This window comes from Bos indicus x Bos taurus, chromosome 21, assembly GCF_003369695.1.
Source record: "Bos indicus x Bos taurus breed Angus x Brahman F1 hybrid chromosome 21, Bos_hybrid_MaternalHap_v2.0, whole genome shotgun sequence".
NCBI classification, from domain to species: Eukaryota; Metazoa; Chordata; class Mammalia; order Artiodactyla; family Bovidae; genus Bos; species Bos indicus x Bos taurus.
In genome coordinates this window covers 28,739,666-28,763,120 of record NC_040096.1, presented here as the reverse complement: position 1 = coordinate 28,763,120, position 23,455 = coordinate 28,739,666, and the positions used below count along the sequence as shown (strand labels likewise).

The following is a 23,455-nucleotide window of genomic DNA, read 5'->3' as shown; positions in this document are numbered from 1 at the left end:
GTTCAGGATGGGGAGCATGTGTATATCTGAAATTAAAAAAAAAAAAAAAAAAAAAAGCCTCTAACTTCCTGCTCTGTACATCTATTGTTTTCTTGAGTTCTTTGAACATCCTTATGATAATAACCTTGAACTCTTTCTTAGGTAGACTGTTTGTCTCCACTTCATTTAGTTCTTCTGGGGCTTTATCTTGTTTCTTCATTTGGAATATATTCCTCTGGCCTCTTTACCTAACTTGGTGTTTTTATGTCTGTGTATCTTATCTCTTGGTTGCATATATACTGTTTTTTCTTTCTTTATATAGATCAAATTTCTGATCAATATCAATTTTCTTATCTCTGAAGATCTTTTTTTCTAACATCTTACGAAGTATGTCTCCTGGTAATAAATTACCTGGATTTTTTGTCTTCTGCGAAACTCTTTCTTCCTTCTTCACTTTTCAAGGATAGCGTCACTGATATGACATTCTAGATTGGTATTGTTCTTTCTGTACTTTAAATGTTTTACTCTGTTATCTTTTTGCTTACATGGTTTTTGAGAAAAAGCTAGATGAGTTCTCATCTTTGTTCATCTACAGTTAAAAGTGTTTTGGGACTTCCCTGGTGGTCCAATGGTTAGGACTCTGTACTTTCACTGCAGGGAGCATAGGTTTGTTCCCTGGTTGGGGAATTAAGATTCTACAAGATGTGTGGTGCAACCAAAAACAGTGTTTTTTCCTCTTGTCTCTGGTAATTTTCTTTGTTCTGAAGTCTGTCTTATATAAATAAAGCCATTTTAGGGAAAGATGATTCCAATGGCATTTAAACTGTTTTAAAGCACAGAGGAGAAAGGAAGCCTTCTTAATGTATTCTTGAGTTAGTGCATTATGACTTCTAAAACCATCCTGCAGGTGGCTCCCATACAGATACACACACTCACAGAGCATCCCTATTTTAAAGTCTTACTTATGAACTTACTTATGAAGTTACACATCCCTGATACACACTTAAGAGCATGTTTTACAAGAAACACACAGTATTACTAAGCAAGGCTTAATTTAAGAATGAAAGAATCCTTTGATGTATGAACTTCATTCATTAATAAGTAATAATGAAAGCCTGATTTTTAAAAAATGAAAGCCTTACAAGCCATTTGAAAATTTTGTGTTACTGACAAGACTTTCAAAATACTGTAACAGAAAGAGAAATTTGTTTTTAAATAGATAATACCAAGGTATGTTTAATGACAGAATGCTCTTTTTGTTTTTGAAAATATTTTGATTGGAAGACAAAATCCTGAGGGAGTGGTTTGTCCTGGAATGCTCAACAAGAAAATTGTGACACCTAGTACAAAAACAAACAGAAGTTTGGAAGGGGAAGAAAGGTGGGAGGGAAGCAGAATACAGTGTATCTGTTTGAGCAAAATGGGTGGAAGCCTAAGACTCTTAGAGAAATTTGTCATTGAGAAACTCCAAACTGTTACTGAAAGGTTTGTGTGCGGGTTCCCGTTGCTCGCTGCTCAGAAGCGGGTAAACAGACCAGATTGGTGGAAAGGAAAGTTTGCTTTATTTCAGATGCCGGCAACTGGGGCGGGGGGGTGGCAGACATCTGTCCAAAGGCCGACTCTCCCCCTCCCCTGACAAGCAGGGGATGAGAGCTTTTATAGACAAGAGTAGGGGGAGGTTACATGCAGAAGCAGCACAGTCATCTCTAACAGTCATCGTCAGTTGATCATCACTGGTCTGACTAGCACCATCTTAGTTGTTTACAGTTAATCTTCAGTTCTGGAGCGCACTTGTTCCCATTTCTTTGCAGTTAATTCTCAGAATTGTGGCAGCTCAAGTCCTGGGTACAGTCTGGTCATCATGTAGTTAACTTCTCCACCTGAGGTTTTGGTATCTATAAGACAGCTCACAGGATATGGCTCAGAATATTATCTACAGCCCTTGAGAAAGAACTAAAGGTCCTTGACTATGCTTAATGACTACATTATTGTTATTTATTCTCTGTAGACTGTTTTCCTTTGTTTCAGCATTTTTCACTTCTCTGATTAAACTTATTTTTTGACTAAAGTTTTCCACAGGCAAAAGGCAGGGAAAGAACATGGTGGTGGGGGCAAGGACCATACAGTCCTGCTTGATTTCAAAACTGGTGAGCTGACCATGTGCAAGCTCAGTAGCTTCATCGCATCCAATGCTTTGCATCCCCATGGACTGTAGCCCACCAGGCTTCTCTGTCCATCTTCCTGACCCAGGGATGGAATCCGCATCTCTTATGTCTCCTGCATTGGCAGGCAGATTCTTTACCACTAGTGCCACTTGAGAAGCATGAATTGACCAAAGAACTTTAATGTCCAGTTTACTGTTGGTGTAGCAGCAGGAAAGCTGCACCATTCCCCCACCCCCATAGAAAAGTCTGCTGGGAAGGGCTTTAATGGTTTGTTGTTCAGTCACTCAGTCATGTCCAACTCTTTGCAACCCCATGGACTGCAGCACTCCAGGCTTTCCTGTCCTTCACCATCTCCCAAGGTTTGCTCAAACTCATGTCCATTGAGTTGATGATGCCATCCAACCGTCTCATCTTCTGCTGGCCCCTTCTCCTCCTATCATCGGCCCTTCCCAGCATCAGGGTCTTTTCCAATGAGTCAGCTCTTTGCCTCAGGTGGCCAAAGTATTGGAGCTTTAGCTTCAACATCAGTCCTTCCAATGACTATTCAGGGTTGATTGACAGGTTTGATCTCCCTGCTGTCCAAGGGACTCTCAAGAGTCTTCTCCAGCCCACGGTTCGAAAGCATCAATACTTTGGTGCTCAGCCCTCTTTATGGTCCAATTCTTAGATCTGTATGTGACTATGGGAAAACCATGGCTTTGACTATACGGACCTTTGTTGGAAAAGTGATGTCTCTGCTTTTTAATATGTTGTCTGGGTTTGTCATAGCTTTTCTTTCAAGGAGCAACTGTCTTTTAACTGACAGCTGCAGTCACTGTCCACAGTGATTTTGGAGGCCAAGAAAATAAAGTTGAAACCAGATGAAAACAGTAGGTGGAGTTTTCATCTGGCTGAGGGAACAGAGAACAGACTGTGGTGAGGGTCGGGGAACAAACGAGCTCAACAGTTCAGCCAGAGCAGAGAATCAGGACTTGACTGTGGGTCCGACAGAAGCCTTGGAAACAGGGTTGGGCTTCCCTTCAGGTGTGCAACGGGGATTTGGGTTGATTTTTCGGTAAATCTCAAAAGACAGAGTGACTCAACTGAAATCTGCATTATGTTAAGATTATAGATGATCTATTTGTGATTCTTCCCATGTTAAAATACACAAGCACATTCAAATTTAGTGTATTAACTTCAGATGGACTCAAAGATTAGAGTTCTACAGTGAGAATCTGTAAAAAGGAAACAGGGGTAAATATTTTGAATAATTTTGTTTTGGCTAAAAAGTTTGTTCATGTTTTCCCATAACATCTTATGGAAAAAAAGCCAAAGGAACTTTTGGCTGTCAACTGCAAATTGGCGCTTGCCAAGGGCATTTGCCATCTGCCTCTGCAGAGATTGAACCCTGTGCTATTGCAACTGTTGACCTTCAACACCCCAGAGAGTTCAGGATGGAGTGAGGCACTCTGAGCTCTAGGGAAACTGATGGAACAGGTCTTTAATTTTCAGAAACTGACTGCATGACCCCAATCCTTGCATCTCTTCATATCTAAAAGAGCACTAAATCCCTTATGGTGACATCAGCTTCTCGAGAGTAACAGAAAACCTTTTGTAAAATAAGCGCTTGATTGCATTGAACCCCCTCCACTTCACCAAAATCTTATATATTGAGCTTCCCCCCTGCCTCTGTGAAGCAGTCTCTCAGAGCTATCCGAGGTGCTGTCCCCCAGGCTGCAGTCCTCATTTTGCCCCAAATAAAGCTTTTACCTCACAACTCTCACATTGTGTATCTTCTTTAAGTTGACACGGCCAACCCAATATATTATAGGTAAGAAGTTTCCCAGGGTGACATCAGACCCAAGAAGCCAAGTAGGAAAAGACTGATACATCCAAGGACAGAAAAAATGAAGCTCCTTTGCACAGGAAGAGAAAAATAAAGTAAAAGCTATAAAAGATAAATTTTGGCAAAAAACTGATGATACAGGATGGTCAATTGTTACATGTTCCTAATAAACAAAGTGTTTTAAATCTGCAAGAAAAGAATAAACATCCCAATAGAAAAAAAGGCAAATTTCTCATAGAAAAAGAAACACAAAACACAAATGTAAATTCATGGAAAGATTCTTAATTTCATTTTAAGGTGGGAGGTGAAAAACAGAAATAATAAGGGTTGATAACAAGGCTTTAAAACTTCACTATACCCGCTGTTTGTTGGTGAGGATGAGGGAAAATAGTCACTCCTGTGTATTATTCATTGGAAAGTATGTCAGAATGACCTTCATGGAGGAGAGTTTCCTTCTCCCAAGAGTATGCAGAGAGGCAGGATGGTTCGGTGTGCAGGAGCAGGACAGGGGTGTGTTATGTGATTGGTCAGGCTCTGAAACCAGACTGCCAGGGGTCAGAGGTCACCTCAGCAAGTCTCCAGCTGTCTGACTGTGACAAGTGACCTTAGCCTACCTGGGCCTCATCTGTGAGGTGGAGTTGACGAAGATTAGGTGTATTTCCGTTTCCGAAAGTTGTGTGGGGTCTGGGCCCTCGCCACTCAAAAGCCAATAAACAGCCCAGGTTGGTGGAAAAGAAAGTTTACTTTATTTAGATACTGGCAACTGAGGTGGGGAAAGGCAGACATCTGTCCAACGGCTGACTCCCTCACTGACAATCAGGGGGCAAGAGCTTATATAGGCTGAGGGAGAGGGCTCAGTGCAGAAACAGTACAAGCAGCTCTGACAGTCGTCTTGAGGTTGGTCATCATTGGTCTGACCAGCATCATCTTGGTTGTTTCAGGTACAGTTATCTTCAGTTCCAAGGTCAGTTTGTTTCCATTTCTTTGACACCAGTTCTCGCTATTGTGACAGCTTATGTCATGGCTACAGTCTGGTCATCATGTAGTTCACTTCTCCACCTGGTGGGGCTTTCAGTATTACAAGACAGCTCACAGGATATGGCTCAGAATATTATCTATAGCCCTTGAGGAGAAATAAAAGGTCCTTGCCTGTGCTTAATGACTACCTTATTATTATTTGGTCACCTTTGATTGTTTTCCTTTGTTTCTTCATGTTCTCATTTCTCTGATTAAACTTACTCTTTGACTAAAGTTTTCCACAGATAAAAGGCAGGCAAAGGACATGGGGGGACGGACCGTAGGGTCCTGCTCCGTTTCATTTGTACAGATTAGAAGAAGGCTCAGCACATGGGACAGAGAAGGCAATGGCACCCCACTCCAGTACTCTTGCCTGGAAAATCCCATGGACGGAGGAGCCTGGTGGGCTGCAATCCATGGGGTCGCTAAGAGTCGGGCACGACTGAGCGACTTCACTTTCACTTTTCAATTTCATGCATTGGAGAAGGAAATGGCAACCCACTCTGGTGTTCTTGCCTGGAGAATCCCAGGGGCGGGGAAGTCTGGTGGGCTGCCGTCTCTGGGGTCGCACAGAGTCGGACACGACTGAAGCGACTTAGCAGCAGCAGCAGCAGCACATGGGAGGCGGTCATCACAACATTCCTGTAAGGAGAATGTCCGACTGCTTCTCAGCTGTGAGCTGCTGAAGACAAGTGCAGCACAGCAGCTCCATGGGCACCATATCCCATTCTCGGACGGAGCAAACCAACTCTGACAGGGAGGGTTGTGTCTGCACTCCATTAAAGCCTGGATATCACAGCTTCCCACATCACTTCCTTTTCATGGCAGGATTCTAGTAAGACCTCTCATCTGGGAGTAAGACAAGTGGCAATTACCAAGACAGGTATCTTCTTACGTGGTGGCCATGGAGAGCTCGGCTTATACTTCCTTCCTTAGAGCTGGGTTTCTCAACAGTGGCACTGTTGACCTTTTGGAAGGGATTGTTTTTTATTGGGGAGGGGGGTGGCTGCCTGTCCTGTCCATTTTAACATGCCTTACTTATTTATTTGGCTGTGCCAGGTCTTAGTTGGGACACTTGGGATCTGTAATTGTGGCACGTGGGATCTGGTTCCTCAACCAGGAAGTGAACCTGGGCCCTTGGATTGGGAGCATGGAATCTTAGCCACTGGACCACCAGGGAAGCCCCCATTTTAGCTTGTTTGCTGCTGCTGCTAAGTCGCTTCAGTTGTGTCCGACTCTGTGCGACCCCATAGACGGCAGCTCACCAGGCTCCCCCATCCCTGGGATTCTCCAGGCAAGAACACTGGAGTGGGTTGCCATTTCCTTCTCCAATGCATGAGAGTGAAAAGTGAAAGTGAAGTCGCTCAGTCATGTCCAACTCTAGCGACCCCATGGACTGCAGCCTACCAGGGTCCTCTATCCATGGGATTTTCCAGGCAAGAGTACTGGAGTGGGGTATCATTGCCTTCTCCAGCTTGTTTAGCAGTACCCTTATAATAACCACTAAATACCTGTAGCACCCACCCCCAAGTCCTGACAACCAAAAATGCCTGTGGATATTGTCAGAGATCCCTCTGTGAGAGCTGTGAAATCACCCTTGGTTGAGGACCACTGCTTCAGAGGTTGGTAACAGAAGAAAGGGCCTGCCACTCCCCCGCACAGTCACTAAAATGACCCTCCCATTGGAGGCAGTAACTGTAGAGACATCCTTCCTAAGGATGAATGCAGACTGCACTGCTTCTGATAGTTTATGTTTGGTGTGTGTGTATGTGTGTGATTATCTGACCCAACAATCACCCCCTGGGACCCTGGGTGAATATGTAAGCATAGCATCCACTTAATCTGCAGCAAAGCCCTTGAAAGTGTTCAGATCTGGAGTCCCCAAGCCCCTTCACACTCTCATGCTTCTGAAGGTCCACTTTTTTTAATTTCTTTTTTTTTTCTAATCACTAATATATTCACATGGTTCAAAATTTTAAAGGTATAGGGACTCCACACTTTCAATGCAGGGGGTAAGCTTGATTCCTGGTCAGGGAACTAAGATGCACAAACTATGTGGCCAAAATAAAATTTCTTTTACAGTATAAGTGTAGAGTGAACAGTTCACCTGACACCTGGGTGTTTCCCATCTAAATTATTTTATGAGTACATGAATATATATATATTTATCTTTCTCTCCAGCTCTCTCTTTTTTAGCAAAAACTGTCAGCCTTCTGTATATACCGTCCTGCACCTTCCTCCTTCTGCATTTTCTGTGCTTACACAGCACTCACTCACTGCTTCCTCCTTGCTAACAGAGCTCCAATTTTGTGTGGTTCTTTTCCCCAAGCCCACCCATGGGACCCCTCATGTGCCTTAGTGAAGGTAAATTTCACCCCCAGACCTGGGAGGTGGTTGGTCAGAGAATGACCCATATTCATGGCCCTAAATCAGTTCAGAAATTGGCATGAGACCCAAATCGGATCAGTGAGCAAGCTGAGAAGTTTGCTGGGCCCTCCAGAAAAAAACCTTAATTTTCTTTTTTCATTTCTTTTGTTAAAAAATATATTTATTTATTTTCATCTGGATACATCTCTTTTAAAATTTTATTTTATTGTAGTTGATTTACAATGTTGTGTTAGTTTCAGGTGTATAACAAGCACAGTGATTCAGTTATACATATAGATATATCTATTCTTTTTCAGATTCTTTTCCCATATAAGTTATCGGAAAATATTGAGTATAGTTTCCTGTGCTGTACAGTAGGTCCTTGTTGGTTATCTTTTTTATATGTAGTAAGGTCTGTCTGTTAATCCCAAATTTCTAATTTACCACTGTCCCACCCTTTCCCTGTTGGTAACCATAAGTTTATTTTCTATGTCTGTGGGCCTGTTTCTATTTTGTAGATAAGTTCCTTTATACTCTTTTTAAGATTCCACATATAAGCGATATCGTATGATATTTGTCTTTCTCTGACTGACTTCACTTAGTATGATCATCTCTAGGTTCATCCATGTTGCTGCGAATAGCATTATTTTTTTATGGTCAAGTAATATTCCATCACATATATGTACCACATCTTTATCAAGTCATCTGTCAATGGACATTTAGATTGCTTCCATGTCCTGGCTATTCTAAACAATGCTGCAGTGAACACTGGGGTATATATACATTCTCAAATTATTGTTTGCCCAGGAGTAAGATTGCTGGATCATATGGTAGTTCTATTTTTTAGTTTTTTAAGGAACCCATTCTGTTCTCCATAGTGGCTGCACCAATTTACACATCTTCTCCAGCATTTTTTATTTGTAGACTTTTTGATGATGACCATTCAGACCTGGTGAGGTGATACCTCATTGTAATTTTGATTTGCATTTCTCCAATAATTAGCAATGATGAGCATCTCATCATGTCCCTGTTGGCCATCTGATGTATGACACTGTAATAATCCATGACCTGGCCTAGAATTGTGCTGGGCCACCTTATATTTTAGGATAAAGTCATTTTCTCAGGAGCTATGCTGCCTGGTGTTGTTCACCTTCCCCATTTTCTATTGTTTTATTTCTAATCAGGGATTTTCCTAGTCTAAAGAAAATCCTACTTGGACTTCCCTGGTGGCCAAGTGGTTAAGACTCTGTATTTCCAATGTAGGGCACCAAGGTTTGATCCTTGGTCAGGGAACTAGATCCTACACGGTATAATGAAGATGGAGGGTCCTGAGTGCCACAACTAAGACCTGGCACAACCAAATAAATAAATAAATACAATGTTCCATTGTTGCCCTGTAAATAAATTCTTCAGTACCATTTTTCTAGATTCCATATTTACGCATTAGAATATGGTATAGATCTTTCTCTTTCTGACACACTTCACTCTGCATAATAAGTTCTAGGTTCATCCACCTCTTTAGAACTGACTCAAATGTGTTCCTTTTTTGGCTGAGTAATATTCCATTGTGCATATGTACCACAACTTCCTTATCCATTCATCTGATGGTGGACATCTAGGTTGCTTTCATGTTCTAACTATTGTAAATAGTGCTGCAATGAACAACAGGATATATATTTCTCTTTCAATTTGGTTTCCTCAGGGTATATGCCTAGGAGTGGTATTTCTGGGTCATATGGTAGTTTTATTCCTAGTTTTTTAAGGAATCTCCATACCGTCTTCCATAGTGGCTGTATCACTTTACATTCCCACCAACAGTGCAAGAGCGTTCCCTTTTCTCCACACCCTCTCCAGCATTTATTGTTTGTAGATATTTTGATGAGGGCCATTCTGACCAGTGTGATGTGATATCTCATTGCAGTTTTGATTTGCATTTCTCTAATAATGAGCGATGTTGACCATCTTTTCATGTGTTACTTACAGGACAACAGTGGAGAAACAGACATAGAGAATAGACTTATGGACACGGGGAGAGGGGAGGAAAGGGTGAGATATATGGAAAGAGTAACATGGAAACTTACATTACCATATGTAAAATAGATAGCCAACAGGAATTTTTTTGTATGGCTCAGGAAACTCAAACAGGGGCTCTGTATCAACCTAGAGGGTTGGGATAGGGAGGGAGATGGGAGAGAGGTTCAAAAGGGAGGGGATATATGTATACCCACGGCTGATTCATGTTGATTCATGATTCATGACAGGAAACAGCAAAATTCTGTAAAGCAATTATCCTTCAATAAAAAATAAATGTATTTTAAAAAGAAAAAAAAAATTTTTTAAAAGAAAGAAAATCCTATTATAACACTGATCCACCCCTATTTTCTGTCATCTGCAACAACAAACATCCAAAAGGCCCCAAGACTACAAGTGTCCAAAGAGAAGAAATGAATGGAGGGATTGTCCTCTTGGCGACCAGCAGGGCTCTGGCATGAAAGGCCACTTGTGCTGGCCCGGTTCATGGCCAGCTGACTCTGCTGCACACTCTTAGGATCAGTAGCTCTCAAACCAGCTCCTCTCTGCTACGGGCTCAGTAGGGAACTGGGCCAATTCAACATCCAGAGACACCTGGGTACCATCTGCCTGGGCCCAAGTGCATGTCACGTCTTTCCTGATTGTACTGACTGAACTCGGGTTTGCCTTGAAGTTTGTAAACATTTCGCAGGTTGTCAACAAAAACAATGATGGGCAATCCTAGCAAATTCAATCCAGGTTTGTTCTTTTCTCCTTCAAGTCTCAGATCTTAGCTTCCTAGCAAAGTAGATTTCCAGGCCTATTTAGATGAATTATGGTTGTTGTTTTTTTTAAAGGTCATCCTTAAAAAAAATATTTATTTATTTTTGGTTGTGCTGGGTCTTTGTTGCTGTGCAGGCTTTCTCTAGTTGTGGCAGGTGGGGGCTACTCTCTAGTTGTGGCATGCAGGCTTCTCATTGCAGTGGCTTCGTGTTGCAGAGCACAGGCTCGAGGGCATGCAGGCTTCAGTATTATGATGCATAGGGTTAGTTGACCCTTGGCATGTGGGATTTTCCTGGATCAGGGATCAAACTAGAGTCCCTTGCATCGGCAGGTGGATTCTTAACCACTGGCCACCAGGGAAGTCCAGAAAGGTCATTTCTTTATTATTATTATGGTAAAATCCATGTAGCAAAATTTTCCATTTCAGTCATGTTAACATGTACGATTCAGAGGCATTTAGTCCTATCACATTGTCGAACAACCATTGCCACTAGTTTCAGAATTAAATTTTTTTTTCAGAATCAATCTTGAAGATTTCTACAGTTCCAACAGTCTTCTACTCTCTATTATATATTTAGCAAAATTAGTTTTTTCTCACTTTTTTGTGTTCAACTAGGATACATCAGAGGATGAGATGGCTGGATGGCATCACTGACTCGATGGACGTGAGTCTGGGTGAACTCCGGGAGTTGGTGTTGCACAGGGAGGCCTGGCGTGCTGCGTTTCATGGGGTCGCAAAGAGTTGGACACGACTGAGTGACTGATCTGATCTGATCTGAGGATACATCTGAGTTACCTAATTTTGAAGATCTTATTATGCCAGTTATGCACTAAATATGAAAGGTGAATGTAGAGAGAATATCTGGAACTATCTTCAAACTATTAATGAGTGTATCCAAATGGGTCATTTTTCGTCTCATTGATAGTCCACATTATTTCTTTCATTAGAAAATATATTTTATTTTTAATTGGAGGATAATTGCTTTACAGAACAGTATTGGTTTCTGCCATCCATCAACATGAATCAGCCATAGGTATATGTATGTCCCCTCCTTCTTGAACCTCCCTCCCACCTCCCACCCCTCTGTCACGGAGCACGGGTATTTCTTTATTATTACGTATACACATTGTTTTTCCCTATATATAGCCTTTTCACAAAGTCTGAAAAAAACTGAGCAAGTACAATGCAGACAGAAGGGGAAAGTCATTAATTATATATGTTATTCTTCATAAATTCAAAGCAACACTCCCACTTACTTTACTGTTGTAAAGGACATTATAGGGCATGAATATTTTTAAAGTCCTTAACTGGGTGATGAGATAAATACTTTGCTCCTTTCATATAACCTCAAATATATTTCTATTTATAAGACAAATACATACACACATACATTTTTAAAGCTGTCTGACTTTATGAGGAGGCCAGCGCTTGGAGGCAAAGACCAAAATACAAGCACCAACATCTGTTGTCAGGAAAATGTAGGGTTGTTGTCTTAACACCACAGGACATGATTAAGGCTTTCTGAAATCCCTGGTTGGGGGCTGATATGACTGTGATTAAATTCTTGTTCTTTTTATTGGTCATAGATCTTCTTTATTCTCATCTTTCTCCAGTCACCTTCCCCGACTAGTGAAAGCTTCACCCTGATTTTGAAATGGAGCAGGATTCTATGATCCTTGTCCCCCTACCGTGTCTTCTGCCTGAGTCAAAGAATAAATTTAATCAGAGAAGTGAGAAATGCTGAAACAAAGGAAAACAGTCTAAGGAGAATAAATAATAATAATGTAGTCATTAAGTATAGTCAAGGACCTTTAGTTCTTTCTCAAGGGCTGTAGATAATATTCTGAGCCATATCCTGTGAGCTGTCTTATAGATACCAAAACCTCAGGTGGAGAAGTTAACTACATGATGACCAGACTGTACCCAGGACTTGAGCTGCCATAATTCTGAGAACTGACCGCAAAGAAATGGGAACAAGTGCTCCCGGAATTGAAGATTAACTTTACCTAAAACAACCAAGATGATGCTAGTCAGACCACTGATGACCAATTGAAGATGACTGTTAGAGATGACTATGTTGTTTCTGCATCTAACACCACCCCCCACCCACCAACTCTGTCCATAAATACTCTTACCCGCTGCTTGTCAGGATGGTGGGGGGAGTCGGCCTTTGGACACCCTACCCCCCAGTTGCCGGCATCTGAAATAAAGCAAACTTTCCCTTCCACAAACCTGGCCTGCTTATTGACTTTTGAGCAGTGAGCAGCTGGACCTCCCACACATACCTTTCAGTAACAGATTTTGGCACCCGGAGCGGGGCTGGCTATGGCTGACTCCTGAGCGTTCATGGCACCTGGCTCTCCTGAGTCTTCCAGGGAAGAGCTGTGGCTATGACAATGTATTAGCCTGCTACTGTAAGCTAGCTAACCCCAGGTAGATTTGGGGGACATTCCTAGCAGTTGCTGAAACCATTTGTTTTGAGGATCCTCCCTGTTTTTCCCCTGCCTGGCCCTGGCTGTCAACTTACACTTTTCTTGGTGGAATGGAAACTTGCATTTGGGATGAGCTGACAATCTCCAAGACAGGGTAAGTCCACCGGTGTGCCTTCCCATTTGTGAATGCTAGGGCTATTTGGACATTCTTGCCTGTTGATTCTGATGAGTGTCTGATGTTGAGAACTGCTTGAGACACACGAGGTGCTTTTTGGGCACTTTGCCAGTTGGTTCTGACATGTGTCTGATGTTGAGGATTGTTTATGAGCACTGACTGCTATTTGGGCATTTTTGCCAATTGGTTCTGATGTCTGTCTGCCACTGAGGACTGTTTGTGAGCATGAAGTGCTTTGGGGCATTCTTTGCAATTGGTTCTGACATCTGACTATTGTTGAGGACCATTTATGACCAGTGAGTGTCATTTGGGTAATTTGCAATTGGTTCTTACATTTGACTACCAATGAGGACCATTTGAATCAGGAAAATGTTTGCCTGGGATTCTGTACTAGTCACCCTTGGCATGCACTCAGGCCCCAAGTAGGAGAGGGTTTATGACATATCTGTCATTTGGTGTGTGGGCATGTATTCCATTTGTATGATTGGTACTCTTATTGCCTTATGTAAAATGGGAAATTCAGGTTCAGTTGATTAAGAAAAATCTTAACTGTGAATTTATGACTAAAAAAGAAAGATGATTTTCTTTTGGACAATGTATAGCTATAGTATTCTTCGGACTACAGGGAAGATTGGTTAAGATGAAACTCTTGAAATTAAAAAAAAACCTGGTTATTTTTGCATATGCAGTTAGGGAAAGCTAACTTAATAAAACACTTTTTTCAGACCCTGAGAAAACAAAATTATGCCTGGGAAAAAGTTTGAGGTTGATGTTCATCATGTCCTTGAAATGTAAACACAGTTCACTTTGCCTGGATCTTCAGCCTTGGTTTAACTATGCAAAGGAAAAAAGGCTTTAAAATTGAATGTATAATTTGGCTATTCTGGCTATAATCCATAAATTGATTACCTATTTTTGCATTCTTGTAAGACCAAGACAGAAACTAAAGATGTTTGGGTTTATTAAACATACATGTTGTAACGCTGAAGAAAAATTACACTATGAAAAAAAATGTATGTTTTTGAGGTTATGAAGTATGTTCTTAAGTTTGCCAATCAGAAAATGATGGTGTAACATTTCAGTCACTTGTTTTTTGGTTTTGTTAAAACTTTCAAGGGTTCAGTTCAGTTCAGTTCAGTCGCTCAGTCATGTCTGACTCTTTGTGATCCCATGGACTGCAGCATGCCAGGCCTCCCTGTCTATCACCAACTCCTGGGGTTTACCCAAACTCATGTCCATTGAGTCGGTGATGCCATCCAAACATCTTATCCTCTGTTGTCCCCCTCTCCTCCTGCCCCAATCTTTCCCAGCATCAGGGTCTTTTCCAATGAGTCAGCTCTTCGCATCAGGTGGCCAAAGTATTGGAGTTTCAGCTTCAACATCAGTCCTTCTTAGAAATTGTGATATGTAAAAATGATAAGTGAAACATTTTGGTATGTAAAGGAAGTAGGATATACATTGTCGACAAAGAGAAGGTATGAAGAACTGAAATATTTTTGTTGAGGAAAAATGATAATAATTTTGTCCTACAGTTGTTTGTTTCTGGATGAAGAAATACAGGACAAATTTGTTTGGATCTAGAAAGTGACAAAGGTTTGTGAAAAGGGAATTTTGAAAAAAAAAAAGAATTGTGTACATTGTTAGGATTAAGATTAGACTAAATTTAATTAGGTATATGAATTTTATTAACAGTGCTGCTTCTGCTGCTGCTAAGTCGCTTCAGTTGTGTCTGACTCTGTGCGAAATTGATGCAAGACTGAAGTTGGTTTTTCTCTCTGTTAAGAAAAGTTCTCCTGGAATATTGATTTGATTTGATAACAGAGACTTCTAATGGAAAGTAACTGTTTTGTTTCTAACCATACTTTTGACCTCAATGTTCAGGATGGAAAAATTGTCCAGTAAAGTATAACTGCTCATAATGTGTAACGGTGCTGGCTTTAAGTGTACCACTTAAAGGATACGTACAATGTTTGCATGACAGCTGGGTATGAATGATAAAATGTATGGCCTGTAAAGCATTTCCCTATTCATGTACCTCTCAGCCTGTTCATGATATCCGATTAGTTTTCCCCCAGTGTGGACAACTAGGCAAATATATAAATAAAAAGGAGGCCTAGCACTGAGTGACATGGATGGACCCAGAGCAGGCAAATGAACCATTCTGGAACCAAGATGATGCTAGTCAGACCACTGATGATCAATTGAAGATGACAGAGATGACTATGCTGTTTCTGCATGTAATCACCCTCCCCTACTCTGTCTATAAATGCTCTCACCCCTTGCTTGCCAGCAGGGGAGTCCGCCTTTGGACAGATGTCTGCCACTCTCCCCGCCGCCCCTGCCAGTTACCGGCATCTGAAATAAAGCAAACTTTCCTTCCCACCAACCTGCCCTGCTTATTGGCTTTTAACCGGCAAGCAGCCAGACCCCCACACATACCTTTCAGTAACAATTTTGGGTCTGATGCATTTTCTTACATAAGCACCATCCATGGGGAGAAATGATTCTTGGCCAGTCATATATGATCCTATTTTTCATTTGGCACAAAAAGCATCAAGCAGAGTTTGTCTTACCTGGGCAATTTTTTTGTTTTGTTTTGTCAGTTGTAACCTAACAGTAAACTTCGCGTGCAGCTCTTCTCAGAATTTGTATATTACTGCTCCCCACTTGTATCACCCACTGAATACTAATTATAGAAAATGCTCCATTTAGATAATTATTTTGGTTAAGAGTGAATAGATTATGAAAAAGCTGGGAAAAGACCAAGCACTGGTTTTCCACAAGATGAAAATGAATGTTTAAGCCAGAAAGAAAGAAAGAGTTAGTCACTCAGTCATGTCCAACTCTTTGTGACCCCATGGACTGTAGTCCACCAGGCTCCTCTGTCCATGGAATTCTCCAGGCAAGAATACTGGAGTGGGTTGCCATTTCCTTCTCCAGGGGATCTTCCTCACCCAGGGATCGAACCTGGGTTTCCCGGACTGCAGACAGACTCTTTACTAACTGAGCCACCAGGGAAGCTGTGCAACAAATATATTTACAGTAAATATCCCATTTGTTTGCACTGTCAGATATTTTAGTACTTTGAATAATCTGTTACTTTCCTTTCTTCTTAAATACTAACTGGGCAAAAATTCATGGTATGAGTATAGATTATACACACAAACACATGTTTGGGAAATCATGACTTAGGATAGACAAGTAAAAATAGCTGGGAGGTATTGAACCTTGAGTCAAGAATATCTAAATCTGAATAAAAGCCATATTCAGTAGGAGTTTGGGATTAACATACACACACTACTATATATAAAACAGGCCATCAACAAGGACCTACTGTAGAGCACAGAGAACTCTACTCTGTATTCTCTAATAACCTATATATAAAAAGTATCTGAAAAAGAGTGGATATATGTATATGTATACTGAATCAGTTTGCTGGATATCTGAAACTAATACAACATTGTAAATCAACTCTTTCGTTGTTGTCACCTGGTCGTGTCCGACACTTTGTGACCCCATGTACTGCAGCACGCCAGACCTCCCTGTCCCTCATTATCTCCAAGAAATCAACTTACGCCTATATAAAATTAAAAAAAAAAAATAACAAGTAGGGACTTCCCTGGTGGTCCAATGGCTAGGACTTCACCTTCCAGAGCAGGAGGTGAAGGTTTGATCCCTGATTGTGGAGCTAAGATCTCACATGCTGCTACTGCTAAGTCACTTCAGTCGTGTCCGACTCTGTGCGACCCCATAGAAGGCAGCCCAACAGGCTCCCCCGTCCCTGGGATTCTCCAGGCAAGAACACTGGAGTGGGTTGCCATTTCCTTCTCCAATGCATGAAAGTAAAAAGAAAGTGAAAAGTGAAAGTGAAGTCGCTCAGTCGTATCCGACTCTTAGTGACCCCCATGGACTGCAGCCTACTAGGCTCCTCCATCCATGGGATTTTCCAGGCAAGAGTACTGGAGTGGGGTGCCATTACCTTCTCCAAGATCTCACATGACTGGGGGCCAAAAAAGCAAATCATAAAACAGAGATAATATTGTAACAAATTCAGTCAAGATTTTTAAAATGGTCCACTTCCCCCCACCCCAAAGAAAGGTTATTTTCTTTTAACTTTTTGAAAAAAGAATAATTATGAAAAAAGAAAGCCATATTTGGAAGAGAGCTTGTTCCAGAGGGTGTATCTCTGACCCCAGGAGGAATCATGGAAAGGCAGGGTCAGCCTCACAGACGGACACTGCTTTGGAATTTAGGGCTTCCCATTGGCTCACATGGTAAAGAGTCTACCTGCAATGCAGGAGACCTGGGTTTACTCCCTGGGTCAGGACATCCCCTGGAGAAGGAAATGGCTACCCACTCTAGTATTCTTGACTGGATAATTCCATGGACAAAAGAGCCTGGAAGGCTACAGTCCATGGGGTCGCAATGAGTCACAACTGAGCGACTAACACTTTTTGGAATTTACAGTCATTCACAGGTTGTTCTCAGAGGTGGCTTGTCTCTCAAAATGCCCAAGAAAATACAGATGGGAATAAAAGCAGCCTTGTATTGATTCCTTGTTGGCTTAACTCCCTTCTGACCTACCTTAGATTAATTTGCCACTTTGCTAAGGAGATGGTTTGAACCTCAGGTTCACTGCTGGATAGGAATAGAAGCGGCCTCAGAGAGCATGTGGGCTCATGACCTTTCTCCATCTGTCCGTGGGGTAGGTTGTTCCTAAGGATGGTCACAGCAATTTGTCCCATTCTGTATGCCCTTCTGCAATATGACTTTTCCAACTCTGAACTGACATTCCTTCTTTCTTCCTTTGATTCTGGACTGGCTCTGACTTTTTCTGACCATGGGATGCAGTGCAAGTGATGCTGTCTGTGTTTTCAGCTAGGGCCTCCAGAGGTCTTGTAGCTTCTGTTTCTGCACTTTGGAAGCCAGCTGGCGTGTATGCAAGTCCAGAGGATGCTGATAGCAAAGTGACATGGAAGGAAAGAGGGTCCAGACAATACAAGGAGAACCGAGGAACCCAAGCCAACCAATGCCACGAGCAGAAGCTGGGATCATCCAACCTCTTCTGCCCAAGCTGACCACACTGCAGCCCAGAAGAGCTGCTCCCACCAACCCCACCCAAGGTCCTGGCCCACACACTCTGAGCAGTAAAACTGATACTGACTTAAGCTACTAAATGTAGGGCTGCATTATCACACAGAAACAGATAAGTGAGACAGACATTGGTGCTGCCACTGCAAAAACCAAAAACATCCATTATTGGCAGAGCGGGAGCACAGCTGGTACTGCGAGACCGTTAATTACCATGAGACCTATTGTTACTACTAGACTGTTAGTTATCGTGAGACCATGAGTTACCTTGAGAGTGTTAGTTACCGTGAGACCTTTGGCTACTGTGAGACAGTAAATTACCACGAGACTGTTAGTTATCGTGAGACTTTTGGCTACCGCAAGGCTGTTAGTTACCAGAAGACCATTAGTTAGGAGACTGTTATCACGAGACCTTTGGTTAACGCAAGACCATTTGTTACCACAAGACTGTTAATTACCACGAGATCTTTGGTTACCGTGAGACCATCATTTACCCTGAGACCCTTAGTTACTGCAAGACTTCCGGATACCATAAGACACTTGGTGCAAGATGTATAGCCTGGCAGCCAGAGTTCCCTTTGGATCAACTTTTAATGGACAGTGGTTCTCCCACAAGACTATGGTGCAAGGTGGACTTTGGCTGTCTGCCTGGGCTCTCCAGACTCTCCAACCGACAGCTGGTGGATAAGCTGAGTCCTGGGTACAGGCTGGGAGCTGTGTCTATAGAGGCCCAGAGCCCTCACCACAGCCACCCACTAGCTGAGCCTAGGCCCTGAGGCAGCCATGAGCCGCTCCCTCCTTCCCACAACCTAATAGCAGCACCAGTCTCTATGGGTCATCGTCCACGGAGACCTCACCAACAGGTGTATGTGGACACTGCCATAGGCAGGTAAGAGCGTCAACTAGCATTGGTTTCTCCATTCATGTTTCAGTACTTGGTCCAGCTTAGCTCAGTTGTCTGCCTTTAGGAGATGGCCAGAGGTTAAGTTGTAAGGGCCTTGAATTCAGTTACTTGAGGCCCACCTCTGTGGTTGGGGCTGTTCTCAAAGAGGAGCAGTTGTGGCAAGTGGGAGCTTAACCTGGTGAGTGTTTGCTGCAGTTTGCCTTCCTAGTAATCCTGTACAAACGATTCTCTCCAGTTTCAGTGAAAATCCTGAGAGTTGGCTGGGTGCCCAGTGCCCTCAGGGATGATGGCCAGGCAGGGTCTAGGGATCCGGCCCTGAGGGTACCACCAACTAAGACAGGCCTCTCCCAGTGGGCCTGGGTGCTTAGGAGGACCCAGACCAGGTGCTGGGCGAGTGCTTCTAGGCTGGTACCCTTCTTCCCCTCCTGGTAGCCTGGCCTGGACCTTGGAGGGTGAGAGTTGAGACTTGGGCCCTTGCCCCCTTTTGTCAGAACAGAGAATAACATTTGTTTTGTGGAGGTTTACAGGAATATGGTGACCTGTGAACTGACCTCAAGAACAAAGGATCTGACACCAAGAAGTTTGCAACAGCTAACCACCCCCTTCCCTCACCCTTCTTGTAAGAGGGTTTTTGCTGAAGCTTTGGGGAAATTTGGAGTCTTTATGGTATAAGCCACCCATCTCTTTACATGACCCTGCCATAAACCTTTCTCTGCTCCAAACTTTGACATTTTGGTGGTGTTGGCCTCACTGTGTGTTAGGTGCACAGATTTGCACTTGGTAACATCATGAGTTTTGATACTGGGTGGAAGAGGCTGAAGAATGAGTGAGAAAACTGTTAGGGAAGCCGGGAACAGGGGCAAGAAAATTGCCAGTGGATGCTCAAGAAAAGGGTTAGCTGTGTTACATCTGGTGGAATTTTTGGCCACATTATATCATGGAAGATAGAAAATTTGCAGCTAATGAACTTGCTGATCTGGATAAGAAGATTTCCAGGCAAAATACTGAAAGTGCAGGCAACTTGAATGAGTGGGAGAAAGTGTTTTCAAACCGTCTATCTAATAAGTGATTAGTGTTGAAAATGTGTCAGAGACTCATACAATTCAGTAGCAAAAAAAAAAACAAAAAACAAACATAACAATTCTGGTGAAAAAGTGGGCAAAGGATCTGAATAAACAGTTTACACAAAGAAGTATACAGATAGGCCAACAGGTACATGAGAAGATGCTCAACATCACTCATCATCAGGGAAATGCAAATCAAAGCCACAGTGAGACTGGCTATCGTGAGGAGAGAAAAGTACAAATGAGATTATAAACACTGTACAGTCAGCCTTCTGTACCTGTGAGTTCCACATCTTTGAATTCAACTGTTGGTTTGGAAATATTCAGGAAAAAAGAGATTCCAGGAAGTTTCAAAAAACCTTGAATTTGTTGTGCACTGTCAGCTACATAGTATTTGCATTGTATTAGGTATTAAAAGTAATCTAGAGATTTAAAGTCTATGGGAGGGTGTGCATAGGTTATATGCAAAACCATACCATCTAGTATAAGGGACTTGAGTATCCACAGATTCTGGTATCCCAGGAGTCGGGGAGCATCTTGGGACCAATCCCCCATGGATACTGAGGGATAGCTCTGCATTCACAATATATTTTTCAGTGATTATGCTATTTACAAAACACTGAAACTGGTTCAAATAGAGTTTCATTCACCATACACATGCATTACTAATGCAGTCTTAATTGTCTTGATATTTTGGTGTAGCATATGTATTTATTGATTTACAAATAAAATATAGATCAAGTGTTTAAAAAAAATAACAAGCATTGGTGAGAAAGTGAAGAAAAGGGAACACTTGGGCACTGTTGGTGGGAATGTTAATAGGTGCAATCTATATGGAAAATAGATTTAAGGGACTAGATCTGATAGATAGAGTGCCTGATGAACTATGGACGGAGGTTCGTGACATTGTACAGGAGACAGGGATCAAGACCATCCCCATGGAAAAGAAATGCAAAAAAGGAAAATGGCTGTCTGGGGAGGCCGTACAAATAGCTCTGAAAAGAAGAGAAGCAAAAAGCAAAGGAGAAAAGGAAAGATATAAGCATCTGAATGCAGAGTTACAAAGAATAGCAAGGAGAGATAAGAAAGCCTTCCTCAGTGATCAATGCAAAGAAATAGAGGAAAACAACAGAATGGGAAAAACTAGAGATCTCTTCAAGAAAATCAGAGATACCAAGGGAACATTTCATGCAAAGATGGGCTCGATAAAGGACAGAAATGGTATGGACCTAACAGAAGCAGAAGATATTAAGAAGAGGTGGCAAGAATACACAGAAGAACTGTACAAAAAAGATCTTCATGACCCAGATAATCACAATGGTGTGATCACTGACCTAGAGCCAGACATCCTGGAATGTGAAGTCAAGTGGGCCTTAGAAAGCATCACTATGGATAAAGCTAGTGGAGGTGATAGAATTCCAGTTGAGCTATTTCAAATCCTGAAAGATGATGCTGTGAAAGTGCTGCACTCAATATGCCAGCAAATTTGGAAAACTCAGCAGTGGCCACAGGACTGGAAAAGGTCAGTTTTCATTCCAATCCCAAAGAAAGGCAATGCCAAAGAATGCTCAAACTACTGCACAATTGCACTCATCTCACATGCTAGTAAAGTAATGCTCAAAATTCTCCAAGCCAGGCTTCAGCAATACGTGAACTGTGAAATTCCAGATGTTCAAGCTGGATTTAGAAAAGGCAGAGGCACCAGAGATCAAATTGCCAACATCGGCTGGATCATGGAAAAAGCAAGACAGTTCCAGAAAAACATCTATTTCTGCTTTACTGACTAGGCCAAAGCCTTTGACTGTGTGGATCACAATAAACTGTGGAAAATTCTGAAAGAGATGGGAATACCAGACCACCTGACCTTCCTCTTGAGAAACCTATATGCAGGTCAGGAAGCAACAGTTAGAACTGAACATGGAACAACAGACTGGTTCCAAATAGGAAAAGGAGTACGTCAAGGCTGTATACTGTCACCCTGCTTATTTAATTTCTATGCAGAGTACATCATGAGAAACACTGGGCTGGAAGAAGCACAAGCTGGAATCAGGATTGCCGGGAGAAATATCAATCACCTCAGATATGCAGATGACACCACTCTTATGGCAGAAAGTGAAGAGGAACTCAAAAGCGCCTTGATGAAAGTGAAAGTGGAGAGTGAAAAAGTTGGCTTAAAGCTCAACATTCAGAAAATGAAGATCATGGCATCTGGTCCCATCACTTCATGGGAAATAGATGGGGAAACAGTGGAAACAGTGTCAGGCTTTATTTTTTGGGGCTCCAAAATCACTGCAGATGGTGATTGCAGCCATGAAATTAAAAGATGCTTACTCCTTGGAAGGAAAGTTATGACCAACCTAGATAGCATATTCGAAAACAGAGACATTACTTTGCCAACAAAGGTCCGTCTAGTTAAGGCTATGGTTTTTCCAGTTGTCATGTATGGATGTGAGAGTTGGACTGTGAAGAAAGGTGAGTGCTGAAGAATTGATGCTGTTGAACTGTGGTGCCGGAGAAGTCTCTTGAGAATCCCTTGGATTGCAAGGAGATCCAACCAGTCCATTCTAAAGGAGATCAGTCCTGGCTGTTCATTGAAAAGACTGATGCTGAAGCTGAAACTCCAGTACTTTGGCCACCTCATGAGAAGAGTTGACTCACTGGAAAAGACTCGGATGCTGGGAGGGATTGGGGGCAGGAGGAGAAGGGGACGACAGAGGATGAGATGGCTAGATGACACCACCGACACGATGAACATGAGTTTGGGTGAACTCTGGGAGTTGGTGATGGACAGGGAAGCCTGGTGTGCTGCAGTTCATGGGGTCGCAAAGAGTCGGACATGACTGAGTGACTGAACTGACTGACTGATATGGAAAATGAGGTATAGAGATGCAAGAAAAAATTAGAGCTAGAACTACCATATTCTTATATCTTAAAGTCCAAAGGGAGTTAGTTGCTCATGTGTGTCTGACTCTTTGTGATCCTATGGACTGTAACTTGCCAGGCTCCTCTGTCCATGGAATTCTCCAGACAAGAATACTGGAGTGGGTAACCATTCCCTTCTCCAGGAGATGTTCCTGACTTAGGGTTCGAACCCAGGTATCCTGTATCGCAGGCAGATTTTTTTTTAACCATCTGAGCCACCAGGGAAGCCCTTTTTTGGACTATATAATCCAGCAATTTCACTTCGTGGTATCTGAAGAAAACCAAAACACTAATTTGAAAAGTTATTCTTCCATGTTCATTGCATCATTATTTGCAATAGGCAAGACATGGAAACATCCTAAGGGTCCATCAATGAGTGGGTCGACTTTAAAATATAGTCTATACACAATGGAATATCACTCAACCAGCGGAGAAGGCAATGGCACCCCACTCCAGTACTCTTGCCTGGAGAATCCCATGGACAGAGGAGCCTGGTAGGCTGCAGTCCATGGGGTCGCTAAGAGTCGGGCACGACTGAGTGACTTCACTTTCACTTTTCACTTTCATGCATTGGAGAAGGAAATGGCAACCCACTCCAGTGTTCTTGCCTGGAGAATCCCAGGGATGGGGGAGCCTGTTGGGCTGCCTTCTATGGGGTCACACAGAGTTGGACATGACTGACGCGACTTAGCAGTAGCAGCAGTAAAAGAGAAGGAAATC

The 23,455-nt window shown here is 42.4% G+C and overlaps 1 protein-coding gene across 1 annotated transcript in view; it reads left to right on the top strand.

Moving 5' to 3' along the window:
* The window catches only part of LOC113879577, a 57,147-nt gene extending 38,909 nt beyond the window's left edge, over positions 1 to 18,238 (top strand). Inside the window, exon 4 of the mRNA XM_027521188.1 lies at positions 18,083 to 18,238. Within this exon, the coding sequence (XP_027376989.1) occupies positions 18,083 to 18,238 (156 nt within the window). The remainder of the gene's footprint in view (positions 1 to 18,082) is intronic.
* Positions 18,239 to 23,455: the final 5,217 nt, after the last annotated feature.